Source organism: Podarcis erhardii (genome assembly GCF_964252035.2).
Source record: "Podarcis erhardii genome assembly, chromosome: 9".
NCBI classification, from domain to species: domain Eukaryota; kingdom Metazoa; phylum Chordata; class Lepidosauria; order Squamata; family Lacertidae; genus Podarcis; species Podarcis erhardii.
The window spans coordinates 8,909,373-8,924,830 of record NC_138512.1 but is presented as its reverse complement, the minus strand read 5'-3'; the positions used below and the strand labels follow the sequence as shown (position 1 = coordinate 8,924,830).

At 47.1% G+C, this 15,458-nt stretch overlaps 1 protein-coding gene across 1 annotated transcript in view; it reads left to right on the top strand.

Annotated features, from left to right (window-relative positions):
* The window catches only part of FAM184B (family with sequence similarity 184 member B), a 74,528-nt gene that overhangs the window by 30,188 nt on the left and 28,882 nt on the right, over positions 1–15,458 (top strand). Inside the window, exons 2-5 of the mRNA XM_081876512.1 lie at positions 2,006–2,761; positions 8,521–8,656; positions 8,812–8,948; positions 12,012–12,212. Coding sequence (XP_081732638.1) covers positions 2,006–2,761; positions 8,521–8,656; positions 8,812–8,948; positions 12,012–12,212 — 1,230 coding nt within the window. The remainder of the gene's footprint in view (positions 1–2,005; positions 2,762–8,520; positions 8,657–8,811; positions 8,949–12,011; positions 12,213–15,458) is intronic.

Here is a 15,458-nt window from a genome sequence, read left to right as displayed (position 1 = left end):
GGCTATTATTCTGGTCCCTACTCATGCCTTACACATAACCAGAAGGAAGTAATCTGCCATATACATTTGAAGAAAAAGCTTAAATGGTTTTGCCTCTGAACATTCATTAGAAACATCTCATTTGCTTCACCTGCCTCCCCAATCCTTACTATTGGTCCTTGCCCTTATTGCCTATTAATCCCTTCAGTTGTCACCGCTTGGGGCACACAAGTGTCCCTGAACTTTTAAAAAATGCATAAACTGCAATGCAAACCATGTTTGTTGGAAATAAATCCAATCCCCACACAGTAGAGAGGTCCAACTGGCTTGGACCAGAAATTTAGTGGCACCAGCAGACTGCAGACAACTCTTCTAGCAGAGATTTTAGATCCTTTAGACTTTCAGGCATCTCTTGAAGATTTTTTAAATGCAAACTGGCCTACACAACTGTTTAACATTTCCTTGTGCATTCCATCATTCAAACAACAAAATGCTTCTATATTGCTGTATACTGTCTTGATACTTTATGAGAGGGCAGTATCTAAACACTTTTTTAAATAAATGAAGATAAATTTGGTTGAGTAGAGGTTGCTCCCAATCAAGTGTTCTCAGGATTACCGTATTTTTCGACCCATAGGATGCACCGCCCCATAGGACGCACCTAATTTTTTTTTGGGGGGGGGAATAAAGAAAAAAATTATTCCCCCCCCCCAGGCACGGGGCAGGTGCGGGGGAAGCAGCCTGCTATCCGCAAGCCTAGGGAGCCGCGCCGGTCTCCCCAGGCTTGCGGAGAGGTGCGCGAAGCCCTGGTGCGCTCTTCAGCGCGCACCAGGCTTCGGAATGCAGGAAGCCCGACAGGCAGCTCTGCACCACTCTCCGGAGCCCCACATGGCTTCGCACCGGGATCCAGAGGGTGGCGCAGAGCTGCAGGAAGCCCGGGAAAGCCTGCATTCGCCCCATAGGACGCACACACATTTCCCCTTCATTTTTGGAGGGGGAAAAGTGCGTCCTATAGGGCGAAAAATACGGTACTTAGAAGTAAAACCATGGAATCTTCACTATAATATATTAACAGGTCACACACACACACCCTTTATGTGTCAGTTTGCATTTCTTGGTGCAGAAAGTATTGATCTGATGTGTGGAGATCTTTTCTATTCTGATTAATACAATGGGATTCTAGAAGCTACTAGAAATTTTTCTGTGTGAGAGAAGCAGGCAGAAGCTTCATGACTGTTTGGGTTATACCTTCTGCAAAGCTGGTTTGAACTGGTTCTCTTATCTCTTCCAATTAAGGCCATGCTGACTATAAATACAGGCCAGAAGGAGCCTGGCTGTCTCTCTCTCTCTCTCTTCCTTCTGGTGTGGTGTTCTGTACATAGTGTTAAGGTTTAATCTTGTTATAAGTTTGTAAGATTTTGTAAGTGCTACAACTGGATTTTTATGGACTGTGCCAATCCTGAATGTATTTGGATTTGTGATCACTACACACATTTGCCTTCAGCAAAAGTAAAGCTCTGCTGGATAATAATAATAATATTTTTTATTTATACCCCACCCTCCCCAGCCAAGGCCAGGCTCAGGGCAGCTAACAAGCAATAATAAAAACAAGTTGAATGATTACAACTTAAAAACAAAATTAAAATACAACATTAAAATATTGAAACATTAAAATATTAAAATGTAGCCTCATCGCAGGAGGTAAAGAAAGGAAAAAAGAAAGAGAGGGAGGGAATCAAATTGGCTCCAAGCCCAAGGCCAGGCGGAACAACTCTGTCTTACAGGCTCTGCGGAAAGAAATCAGATCCTGCAGGGCCCTGGTCTCATGAGGCAGAGCGTTCCACCAGGCCGGGGCCAGTGTTGAAAAGGCCCTGGCTCTGGTTGAAGCTAATCTAACTTCCTTACGGCCCGGGAACACTAGGGTGTTGCTACTCTTGCCTCTGGTCTATTTTTGGGAACTCTTCTATGTGTTTAAGTTTTTCCTCCACATGTATGACATTACGTTGTTCTTTCCTTTTGGGTACAGGTGATCTATGCCTTGAACACTAAAAATGATGAGCATGAGGCCAGCATCCAAGCTCTCAAAGAGGCCCACCAAGAAGAGATTCAGCACATCCTCGATGAGACAAGGGAAACTCTCCTCCAGTACAAAAGCAAAGTGGAGGAAGCAGAGGCGCTCCAGAAGCACATCCAGACCCTCGAAGAAACTTTGGAAAAACACAGGAGGCTGAAAGAGGTGGTACCTTCAGAGTTCACCATGTGCAAAAGGCAGATAGGAGAGAGGGAACCACAAAGAGAGGACAATCTAGTAGATGAGAAGGTTGTCCTCCCCAAGCAGATGGCACACACGAAGCTCAGCTTTGAAAATGGAATCCAGTCTTCAAATGAGGAATCCAATGAGCTTGTCAACAAACACTGGGCATTTGCAGGAGACATGCTGGATTGCAAGGAGGAGTTAAGCGAAAAGGCCAGCGTGGAAACACAGGCAGCCCACCTCAAGTGGGAGAACCAGAAACTGGCCAGTGAATTCGCCGAGAAAGTCAGGCAGCTCCAAGCCTCCCACGAGAGGGAGAAAGAAACTTGGAGAAAGACTATGCAGCAGTCCCTGGCTGATTCATACAAAGAATGGCAGCAAAGGGAACTGGAGCAGAGGAAAAATTACGAGGCCCGAGAAGCTGCCTCCCAGCAGCAGGTGAAGAAACTGGAGGCTGACCTGGTGGCAAAAGGCCAGCGAATCTGTGAAATGAATAAGTGTTGCCAGAAGCAGAAGGAGAAGATGCAGGTAGGACCATAATGCTAGGTAAAGGTAAATGTACCCCTGCCCATACAGGCCAGTCGTGTCCGACTCTAGGGTTGTGCGCCCATCTCACTTAAGAGGCCGGGGGCCAGCGCTGTCCGGAGACACTTCCGGGTCACGTGGCCAGCGTGACGAAGCTGCTCTGGTGAGCCGGCACCAGCGCAGCACATGGAAACGCCGTGTACCTTCCCGCTGTAAAGCGGTACCTATTTATCTACTTGCACTTAGGGGTGCTTTCGAACTGCTAGGTGGGCAGGAGCTGGGACCGAAAGCTCACCCCGCCGCGGGGATTCGAACCGCCGACCATGCGATCGGCAAGCCCTAGGCACTGAGGTTTTACCCACAGTGCCACCCTGCTGCATAGTCTTTCTCCAACGCTAGAGCAAGTGACAAAGCTTTTTATTGCTTTGCACCTTGAGTCGTCAAGTCATCAGCATGCTTCTAAATCTATGAAACGAGTTCCTGGCAGCCAAGGATGGCCAAGAGCGAAAATTCATGAGAGGGCTGTGTGCAGCTCTCACCAGAGCCATTCAAAGCAAATGGCTGCCATTTAGGGAAAATATATATAAAATACTACATTTGAGGAGACCAATACAGTGGTACCTCGGGTTAAGAACTTAATTCGTTCTGGAGGTCTGTTCTTAACCTGAAACTGTTCTTAACCTGAAGACCACTTTAGCTAATGAGGCCTCCTGCTGCCGCCGCGCCACCTGAGCACAATTTCTGTTCTTATCCTAAAGCAAAGTTCTTAACCCAAGGTACTATTTCTGGGTTAGCGGAGTCTGTAACCTGAAGCGTCTGTAACCTGAAGTGTATGTAACCCGAGGTACCACTGTATAGCAAAGGCAAAGCTTGCGCACCGTCCATAACACTGGTTGTCTTAACCTGAGCTTTGATTTCCCATTCTGAAGGGGGCAGTTTTTTAAAAAGTTCTCTCCCCCACCCAAAGAAAACTGATGGAGCTGAGCTAAGGATGGCAACGCAGAGCCAATTCCTGTGGCGGCACCTGACACCTTTGGGTTTCATCATACCATCAGGATCCATCAGAACTGGCACCCATCCAGGGCCCTTTGCAGTGGGTGACTGAGAGCCGCCATTTTAATGCCTCACAAGTGCCCCACTGGGCATCCCAAGGCATTGTGGGAAATTAAAAACAGCAGCTTGTAGCAACAGCTTGCTGCTGTCAGGTAAGCACGCAGCCAGGGGAGCAGCAGAATGGGGTCCCCCTGGAACCCATTGCTGCCCATGGCTGCCTCCATCCTAAACACATCTTCTGGATTGTGAGGGGCATGTTCTCTCCTGTGGTCAGTGTGAGGTAACAGGAGGCTGGACCTCAGTTTCTCCAGCAGAGACAATGGGCAGGCAGGGGGCAGGAGATGGATGGAAGGAAAAGCTGTAAGCCCCTTCTCTTTGCTGCCCCATTCATCTTCTTCATCTATGACTGTTGTAGCATGAGGAGTTGGGAGCAGAACCAGGAAAGCTTCTCTGCTAGATTAGAAAGTGCAGCCAAGCTACGTTTTAATGTGTGTAGCTTGTAATTGCCTCTCCCTTTTTTACTCTTAGCAATTACCGGCATGCCAAATTGGACAACCTTTACAGGAAACATGGCACAAGGGGAAGGCAGGTTTATCTCACCCCTCTCCGGAATTATTGGAATCAGTAATCCCCTATGCAGCTAGAATGACATGGGGGGGGGGATTCCTAATGGTGTCAATGGGGAGGTTTTTTCCTAAGAATTGTAGCCAAATTAGGATGGGGACTGGAATTTCCATCTGATCACGCTGTGGAGGGAAGAGGTAAGCCTACATGTTGCATTTCTGTCACACCTATTGATAAAAGCTCATTTGTTTTCAAAGAAGAGTTACCGTATTTTTCGCTCTACAAGATGCACCAGACCATAAGATGCACCTAGTTTTTGGAGGAGGAAAACAAGAAAAAAAATATTCTGAATCCCAGAAACCAGAACAGCAAGAGGGATCGCTACGCAGTGAAAGCAGCAATCCCTCTTGCTGTTCTGGCTTCTGGGATAGCCGTGTGAAGCCTGCATTCACCCCATAAGACGCACACACATTTCCCCTTACTTTTTAGGAGGGAAAAGGTGCATCTTACAGAGCGAAAAATAGTTAACTACAAGCTGCACATTAAGAGTAATGTGTAGTTTGGCACTGGCTGGGCGCATGAACTTGTAGTAAGTGGGGTTTGAAAAATGGACGGAAATCTACATTCTTTTCCACCTGCAAAGCTTTATGGGCTCGATTTAAATGATGTGGTGCTGGGCGCTACCTGTTTTTGTTGCATCAGGCCCTCATTCACTATCCATGGGGTTAGCACACCACAAGCAGCACTCAGCTGGACTCCAGATCTCTCGAGTGGTGATACGGCATGCCTGGTGGCTCAGGGTCTGGTTTTAAATTAGATGCTGGGCCTGTGCAAAACCACAGGGTTATATTCTTCTTGCCCACTTGCATCATATTTTAATGTAGCCTTCCAGCTGCCATCAGCCTCAAGGCATGACACATGCTGGCTGGGGCTGATGGAATGGGAACAGTTTAATGGATTTGTGTCATCTGCTTTAAAAGCCATCTAAGTAGCACTCATCCTTTTACTTTCTTCCTCGCAGGCACACAACCCAGTTGCCATTACGATTGACATTTTTCTTGTTTATTACTAATTAATCAACCATATCTTCATCAACAAATGGATTTCAAGGCGGTATTCTTGGGAATTTAAAATCTACAATACAAAAACATAAATTGCGCACGTGCTAATTGTGTCTATACATGAGCAGGTTGCTTTAGGCATTTGCGATTTAGTCAAGTGAAGGCTTTATACTATCAGGGGCAGGGGGAACACAGCACACACTGCCCCCCCTTGAAAAGTGTGCCGTATGTATTTGTTATTGATTGAATAAATCTTACAGAGAATTGACTGTGCTAGAAAGCTCTGTCCCAACAGCTAGCTTTCCAATAGTGGAAAACAACACTACACAACTGAAATAACTAGAAACTCCCTATTTTATTCCAACTCACAAGCTAACACGGGGTGTCAAAAGAAAGCAGCCATTCTCCAGGAAAAAATGTGGACAACGCAAACAAAAGGAACATACTTTACACATTTATCATGGAAGCTTCTTTTGATTTCTTATGAAAGCTTATTTTGCTTAGGGCGGAATTCTCAGTTGGCAGAAACTTCTTTCAGTAGCATGAGATTTTGTTCCCCCAGAAATTTACGTAGGATGAAAGGATGAAATGAAAGGGGTGTTTCTTGGGATCATTAATTAATTCTTAAGGCAAAGTTATAGAGAGAGGACTGACACATTTCCACGATTTTCCGGATGTGTTTTCCTTCATGTGAATATGAAGTTGTTAGAGAAAAGCAACTGAAAGGCACATTCTTGTTGCAAATGAATAATTATTATTAATTGCTAAGCTGATGTATTGAGCGGCTAAGAGTGGCAGCTAGAAAACCCCTGATTCAAAACTCATATCTGCTTAAAATTCACTCAATGGCTTTGGCAAGCCATATTACCCTTTCCCTGCAAAATAGGCATAATGATACCAGCCTACCTTGTAAAGATGGTAAGGCTTGCTGAGAAAATTTCAGCAAACCACCTTGGAGCACTCTAAAGTGCTCTACAGATGCTAAGTGTTCTACTTATCGTACTTCCTATCATGATGCTAAAACACAGATGATATTGGTTGTTGATAGCTCCCAAGTGATCAGCTGTGAAGTGGGGACCGCCAGAAAGCATTGGGACGGAATCCGTTTGTGCCGGATTTTGCCCTAAACCAAATACCAACTGCAGTAGAGGGTTTTTGCCTGCTAAAAGGTAAAGGAAGCGGGTGGCGCTGTGGTCTATACCACTGAGCCTCTTGGGGTTGCCGATCAGAAGGTCAGCGGTTCAAATCCCCGCGATGGACTAAGCTCCCGTTGCTCTGTCCTAGCTCCTGCCAACCTAGCCATTCGAAATCATGCCAGTGCAAGTAGATAAATAGGTACCGCTGTGGTGGGAAGGTAAACGGCATTTCCATGCGCTCTGGTTTCTGTCACGGTGTTCCGTTGTGCCAGAAGCAGTTTAGTGATGCTGGCCACATAACCTGGAAAGCTGTCTGTGGCCTGAAAGCGAGATGAGCACCGCAAGCCCATAGTCGCCTTTGACCAGTGGTGTAGCGTGGGGGTGCAGGAGGGGCCGGCCGCACCGGGCGCAACACCTGGGGGTTAGGGTTAGGGTGCGCAAATCCACAGGTTAGGAGGCGCAAATCCATGGGTTAGGGGGCGCAAATTACTTGCCTTGCCCCGGGTGCTGACAACCCACGCTACGCCACTGCCTTTGACTGGACTTAACCGTCCAGGGGTCCTTTACCTTTTACCTTTTTTGCCTGGACTGCAGCTATGGAGGAAAGTGTTAACTTCCGACGTTACTCCTGCTGCAATCCCAATAATTATAAGCCACTTTAAAAAGAAGACGAGCAGCTGAATGTTAAACGTATTAGCCTTCACATCTAGCTTGACTCTGTCTGCCTGTCTGTGAATCTGCAATACTTCCTTGTAATGTGAGTGAGAGAGGTTGGACGCATCACACTTGTCAGGGCAAAATCCTACAGTACTTGCACAGATCAAGCAAGCACCCACAGGGAAATGCACCATTTAGCTGGTGGAAATTTAGCTGGTTTTGCACACACCCACCCCTCCAGACTGTTACTCTTCAGCAGGTGGAGAGGGGTGGGACTGAAGCATTGAAAGGGTGGAGCTTGTGAGCAAATCCCTGCTCTCGTCACATAAGCCCTCCTACAATTGATTAGGGTAATAAAGGCAAAGGTAAAGGGACCCCTGAAGGGACACGGGTGGTGCTGTGGTCTAAACCACAGAGCCTAGGGCTTGCCGATCAGAAGGTCAGTGGTTCGAATCCGTGCGACGGGGTGAGCTCCCGTTGCTCGGTCCCTGCTCCTGCCAACCTAGCAGTTTGAAAAAACGTCAAAGTGCAAGTAGATAAATAGGTACTACTCCGGCGGGGAAGATAAACGGTGTTTCCGTGTGCTGCTCTAGTTTGCCAGAAGCAGCCTAGTCATGCTGGCCACATGACCTGGAAGCTGTCTGCAAACAAACGGCAGCTCCCTCGGCCTATAAAGTGAGATGAGCACACAACCCGAGTCGTCCGCGACTGGACCTAATTGTCATGGGTACCTTTACCTTTAAAGGGACTCCTGACCATTAGGTTCAGTTGCGGACGACTCTGAGGTTGCGGCGCTCATCTTGCTTTATTGGCCGAGGGAGCCGGCGTACAGCTTCCGGGTCATGTGGCCAGCATGACTAAGCCACTTCTGGCGAACCAGAGCAGCACACAGAAACACCGTTTACCTTCCCACCGGAATGGTACCTATTTATCTACTTGCATTTGCGCTTTCGGACTGCTAGGTTGGCAGGAGCAGGGACCAAACAACAGGAGCTCACCCCATTGCGGGGATTTGAACCGCGACCTTCTGATCGGGAAGCCCTAGGCTCTGTGGTTTAACCCACAGCGCCACCTGCATCCCTGATTAGGGTAATAGTTCCTACCAAATCCACCGCCATATTCCAAGACGAGAAATCTTGTGGGCTACTGCCCTGAACAGAAAGTGCAAATGGTTCATTATCAAGAGGGAAAGTAATTCACTGACAACTGGGGTGCTTCCAGATAATGGAAATTATTATTTTTAAAGCAAAAACAGCAGTCTTAAGTTTGTAATTGTGTGGTGCATTTACAGGACCTGGAAATTCGGCTCAAGGAGGCTCATCAAACGACTAAGGAGGCAAAAAGTCTCACAAAAGCACTGGAGGAGGAGCTGATTATTGCCAAAGAGAGGCTTCTGTTGCAAGAAAATGAAATACTGCATAAAACAGGTAGGACTTGCTTCCGTGCAGGGAGATGCAGAAGCGGAACATTTATGAACGTGAACTTGGAAATTCCCAGTTCAAATATGACCCCAGCTATGAATTTTGTATGTAGGTTTGTTATGTATGTTATGCACATCACATGGCATTTTTCACATTCACAGAAGCAATGGAAACGGTGCAGAACTCCCAAAGCAAGACCAGGAGCGAAGCGGAGGAACTAAAGAATCAGATCTTACCCCTTCAGCAAGCAGCGTCCACCAAACAGAGCCAAGGCAAGCAAGATGGTGGAGACATTCAGGTGCATAGCCTTCACATCTCTCCTACTTTATGCAGATGAAGTTCTACATGATGATGCAGTTTGATAGTGTTATGTACTGAGTTGAATAGGATCCAAAATGCAGCAGTCTGATTGGTCCTAGAACAATAGGATTCAGAATGCAGCAGTCTGATTGGTCCTAGAATGATAGGATCCAGAATGTAGCAGTCTGATTGGTCCACAGGAGCCACCCAATCCAGCTCCAGGTGGAAGCGAATCCGCAACCTGATTGGCTTACAGGTGAATCCCGGAATTAGCCAATCACATGGGGCCCATTGTGTAAATAATGTATATAAAGCAGACATTCTGGGGGAACTTCCATTCCTCCTCACCACTATGAGCTGAATAAAGAGCATGAAATCAACTCTCGACTCTGAGTATATTTCAGACAGACTAAGTTAACTGGAAGCCGTTCCTTCCATTTCCAGGTAAATTGCTCATGGTTCATTGGAGCTGGTCTGCAAAAGGGCCCAACAACCCTTTTTCATACCCACTTCATGACAAGAACGGGCCTTTTCTACAGTGGCTCCCTGTTTGTGGAATAATAAGAATAAGAATTTATTATTTATACCCCGCCCATCTGGTTGGGTTTTCCCACTCACTCTGGGCGGCTTCCAACAAAATATTAAAATACAGTGGTCTGTTAAACATTAAAAGCTTCCCTAAACAGGGCTGCCTTCAGAATGCTCTCCCTAGGGATGTTTTCTGTCTAAAGAGGCTTGCCTGCTCATTCCATATCTTCAGGAACCAGGCAAAAGTGTTTCTCTACATCTAGGCCGATGGCTAATTAAGCAACCCATGGCCTTTCAAATGTGTTTGTAAGATGGGGGTTATTGGTTCCTTTTTGCTTATTTGTTACGTGTTTTGTGTTCTCACTTTGTATTTTAATGTTGTGGACCACCCTGTGACCTTCGGATGAAGAGTGGTATACAAATTTAAAAATAAAGTAAAGTAAATACATTTCATGGGATGCAGGTGGCGCTGTGGGTTAAACCACAGAGCCTAGGACTTGCTGATCAGAAGGTTGGCGGTTCGAATCCCCGGGACGGGGTGAGCTCCCGTTGCTCGGTCCCAGCTCCTGCCAACCTAGCAGTTTGAAAGCACATCAAAGTGCAAGTAGATAAATAGGTACCGCTCCTGTGGGAAGGTAAACGGTGTTTCCGTACGCTGCTCTGGTTTGCCAGAAGTGGCTTAGTCATGCTGGCCACATGGCCCAGAAGCTGTACGCCGGCTCCCTCGGCCAATAAAGCGAGATGAGCGCCGCAACCCCAGAGTCAGCCACGACTGGACCTAATGGTCAGGGGTCCCTTTACCTTTTAAATACATTTCCCTACCACCTTTCTCATTGTAAAAAGTGGTGGGAGTGGGTTTGTGGCACAAATTCTCCAAACCAACTCGTAATTGCAAGACATGAATTTGCTGGCATGAGACTGAATCCCATCCAAAATTAGCAACCACCTGGAAGTGCCCAAGTTCTTTCTGCGCTTCTGGAATGTTCTGATGCCCTTGGGCTCCATTTTGTTATTGATGTTGGCTTCCCCTGGTCTAGTGGCTCCCTCTACTGACAAGCCACTATGGTTTAAATATGATGGCTTAAGGAGTAAAGTATTGATGCTGTAGCTGGAATTATCTGAGGTCCAGCTCCGTATACCTGAAGGAGCATATCCACCCCCATCGTTTAGCCTGGACACTGAAGTCCAGCTCCGAGGGCCTTCTGGCGGTTCCCTCCCCGAGAGAAGTGAAGTTACAGGGCCTTCTTGGTAGTGGCGCCCGCCCTGTGGAAAGCCCTCCCATCAGATGTCAAGGAAATAAACAACTATCCGACTTTTAGAAGGCATCTGAAGGCAACCCTGTTTAGGGAAATTTTTAATGTTTGATGTTTTATCGTGGTTTTAATATTCTGTCGGGAACTGCCCAGAGTGGCTGGGGAAACCCCGCCAGATGGGTGGGGTATAAATAATAAACTGTTATTATTATAAATTATTATCTCCATCTCGAGACTATCGGTGCCTTCCACCTACATGTGGCGTGCTAGCACATCAGGGACAAGGGTTCTGGTCTAGTTTGTGACAGTCCAGCTTTCTGCAGACGTTTCTCCCCATTGATGTTTAGGGGTGTGCAGACTTCCGGCTTGTTGGATCTGCTTTTCTGGTTTTGGGGTGAAAGTTAGAGTGAAAGAGCTGGGAATTGGTTGCCAGTACCACAACTAAGCTGAGCTCGCAGTCCTTTCAAACAGAGGGCCGTCCTTGGTCAGCTCCCTTCATTCCAGCAGCCTCACTTAGGTGATGGAAATAATTTTCTTGCTGCTGTTGTTAAACGATTGGGAATCAGGAACACTTGGCAATCGCCTGCAAATCACCCTGAGATCTATCTGTATCCAGTGGTACCTCAGGTTACAGACGCTTCAGGTTACAGACTCCGCTAACCCAGAAAAAGTACCTCGGGTTAAGAACTTTGCTTCAGGATGAGAACAGAAATCGTGCGGCGGTGGCAGCAGGAGGCCCCATTAGCTAAAGTGGTACCTCAGGTTAAGAACGGACCTCCAGAATCAATTAAGTTCTTAACCCAAGGTACCACTGTACAGTTCCGGAGGTCCGTTCCGGAGGTCCATTCTTAACCTGAAACTGTTCTTAACCTGAAGCACCACTTTAGCTAATGGGGCCTCCTGCTGCTGTTGCGCCGCCAGAGCACAATTTCTGTTCTCATCCTGAAGCATAGTTCTTAACCCGAGGTACTATTTCTGGGTTAGCGGAGTCTGTAACCTGAAGTGTACATAACCTGAAGCGTATGTAACCCGAGGTACCACTGTATTCCAATCTCACCCTAATGTATGCTTTAAAACCTCTTGCTTTAGTTGTAGTGTCTCTTATTTAATTGCCTGTCTTCAATAGCCTCCCCTATGTTGATAAATGTTTACCTGCATAGCTTGCATTTATATGTGTGCATTTGCTTTATTATGTGTGCATTTGCTTTATTCCTTGAGTTAACCCTTTGGCCTTTCTCTGTGGTCACTTTAATTGATGTGGCTGCGCCTTGTCACTCCAGGTAACGGCAGGTTTGGAAAAAGACGCCGTTAAGCCACAGCAGAGGGAAGAGTTCCGCAAAGCCAAACACGAGCCAGGCGAGGAGAAGATTCGTTTGAAAGCACAGCTGGTGAAAGGTCTGGAAGACCTTGTGAAGAAGCACAGCCTTGAAATCAAATCAGCCCAAGCCTCCATGGACGCCGAGAGAAAAAAACTGCACAAGGTGGGATTGTTCTATTAATAGTGCGCTGTGATTCATCTGTTCCTTTAAATCTCTTTAGTCATGGTGACATCATTTAAATTGTTCTTACTAGACGGGGAGCTTTAAATCACAACGAGGATTTTATTGCTGTGTTTTTCTTTTTTAAAAAAGGAGCTGAGCTGATGTTTTCCTATGAAATGAAAGCTTTTGCAAGAGAGGAAGGAAGGAAGGAAGGTTAGCTTACCCTTGACAGGATTCTTGTATTCCCGGCATTGCTGTTGCTCGCCCGTGCTTCTCGTCATGACAGTGCAGTGATTAATGTAATCGCTGCCGCAACAAACAATGCAGATTGGAAATGTGTGCTCCAAACTACAGGTTTTAGGGTCCTTGCTTTTTCAAGCAAGGTATGATCCTCCTGGCTTGTTTTTCAAAACAAGAATCCTATCTTGAAGCGAGGAAGTGGCAGCACTGACTTGCCCTTCGATGGGGCAAAGGGTTCTTTAGCTCCTTCTTCTTCAGCATAAGCAGCAAGAGAGGCTTGCCCCAGGGCCGGCCCATGCATGGGGCAAGGTGAGGCAACTGCCTCAGGCAGCAGGATCCCCAAGAGCAGAAATCCCAATGTAGATATTTATTCCTCTCTTGTTCCTGTTGTAGATCTTCACTCACTTCTCCTTCTATGGATAGGAGGCAACACCATTTTGTGGTTTGCCTCAGGTGGCAAAATGTCTTGGGCCAGCCCTGGCTTGCCCTAATTCACAGGCCCCCTTCTTGCCTCGAGTGTCCTAAGTGGTTCCAGATAGATAAGAAATGGCGGAGGGACAGGACCTGAATTGAAAGAAGATCTGGGTTATGCTGTTTATTTGGGGAAATAAGCGAATTTAAGACACCTGGAAGTTATTGGGGGGGGTTAATTAATATGGGAAATTGATGGGGAATGTAATTGATTGAGGGAAAGATCTGCTGGGAAACTAATTGGATATGATCTGAAGTGGGATGCAAAGTAGTTGAAAAATTGGTCTGGAGAGATTTGAATGGGAAATGAGTTGGCTGGTGACATTTAAGTTTTAAATTTGCATCTATATATGTCTATATTTTAGCATACACAAATGTGATGCATACTTCTGTCTGTGGGGCCCAGGCCCTGAATCTTTAAATCTGTTATTGTCATCTGCCGTGGAGACCAAGCCAAAAGAAGGAGTAGAAACTCATGAAGAATTGAATATATTCCCCACCAACAGTGTCCCCTAGTTCTTGGGAAAGAGATACCGTATTTTTAGCACCATAGGACGCACTTTTTCCCCTTCAAAAATGAAGGGGAATGTGTGTGCGTCCTATGGAGCGAAGACAGCATAGCCCCGCGACCCTCTGCCGGCTGGAGAGGTGACACGCAGCTATGGCAGGAGCCTCTATAGCCACACGCCACCTCTCCAGCCGGGAGAGCACACTCGGGGCTAAAGAAGCCCCGCTTACCCTCTCCCAGCTGGAGAGGTGACACGCAGCAATTGCAGCAGCCTCTTTAGCCGCGTGCCTTTGCGCTGCTCCCCGACCTGCTCTTTGGGGCTGGTGGTGGGCTCCCCCCCCCCCCGCCAGCCCCAAAGAGCAGGTCGAAAGGAACCTGAAGCCTGGAGAGTGAGAGGGGTCGGTGCGTACCGACCCCTCTCGCTCTCCAGGCTTCCAAGGTAGCCGCTTGAAGGCGTCTGAATGCACCTTGTTTTAGAGGGGGAAAACAAGAGGGGGAAATTTTCCCCCTCTCTGCGCAGCGCCTCCTGCCACTTCACTGAAGGGGCGCTGGGCAGAGAGGGAGAGATTTTTTTTTCTTGTTCTCCCCCCTCTAAAACAAGGTGCGTCCTATTGTCCGGTGCGTCCTATGGTGTGAAAAATACGGTAAGTAACTATTCAACCTTTAGAAGACATCTGAAGGCAGCAATTGTATAGGGAAGTTTTTTTAATGTTTAATGTTTTATTATGTTTTTATAGATGTTGGAAGCCGCCCGAGTGCCTAGGGTTAACAAATCATCATCATTATTGAAAATGAAATTAGTCAGAGTGTTGGATGGGCTGTTTTAGTGGTCCCCACAGAGATTTGCCTTGTCAGCTCCGTCTTCTTGGTTCACCAACAGGCAAACCCACTTTATATATCCAGAAGCTTTTCCCAACTAGTAATACTGATGCTGGTGGTGGTTTTGTCGGAGGGGATTTAGAAATCTTGGTCTTACGTGATGTAGAGCTTTCTGTATTGGAATGGCATTTTTCTTTTCTTTTGTGAGTTCAATACATGTACAATACATAAGTAATAATGGAAAGTTGTACTGTAGCCCTGGTCTCTCTCTACATATGCCACTGCAAGATTGTTGTCCAACGGCGTAGAAATCTCTGGCCAACCAGCTGCAAACTGTGATCAAAGTGAGCTGATGCCTATATCCATAGTTCATTCCAAGCCAGCCAGGTCGACTTTCTTTCCACTTATTCCAAACTGGTTGCCCTGGTAACTCCAACGTTCATGCAGAAATGCTAGGTAGGAGTTTGCAGTGTGCTTTAACTGAAGCCATGGGCTTTCTCCAGCACCCGGTGGCTACAGAAATTAATCACACAGAGGGAAGTGTCAGTCTGGGCAGTATTCTGCTTTCACGTGCATTGGAACAGGGACAAGCCATTAATCAAAGTCTGCCCAACCACAAGTCCAGCTGTGGATTTGTCTCAAGAGTCCATAACGGGTTTCTGCGCCTTACACGTCATAGGGGTGTGTTTTTTTTACAAACTTGTACTGATATTTTACAAACTTGTACTGATATTTGGCTTCTGGGGTTTTTCCCTTGGCTGGGTCTTTCTGGCTTCCCTTTGATGTTTGTGGTTTGCTGACTAGAACCTGGCCACAGTGATCCATCTCCAGGCTTGACTACTGTAATTCGCTCTACACGGGGCTGCCCTTGAAGCTGTCCCAGAAACTCCAGCGGGTGCAGAATGCTGCAGCGAGGCTCCTCACGGGGTCTCTGCCATGGGAGCAGAGGTCTCACGGGGTCTCTGCCATGGGAGCAGAGGTCTCACGGGGTCTCTGCCATGGGAGCAGAGGTCTCATGGGGTCTCTGCCATGGGAGCACCCAGCGTTTTACCAGTTGCACTGGCTCCCGGTAGAATACAGGGTCAGTTTTAAGGTGCTGCTTTTGACCTTTAAAACCCTTCACAGCCTAGGACCCTCGTACCTACAGGACCGCCTCTCCCGGTATGCCCCACGGAAAGCCTCAAGGTCCATAAATAGGAACACCCTAG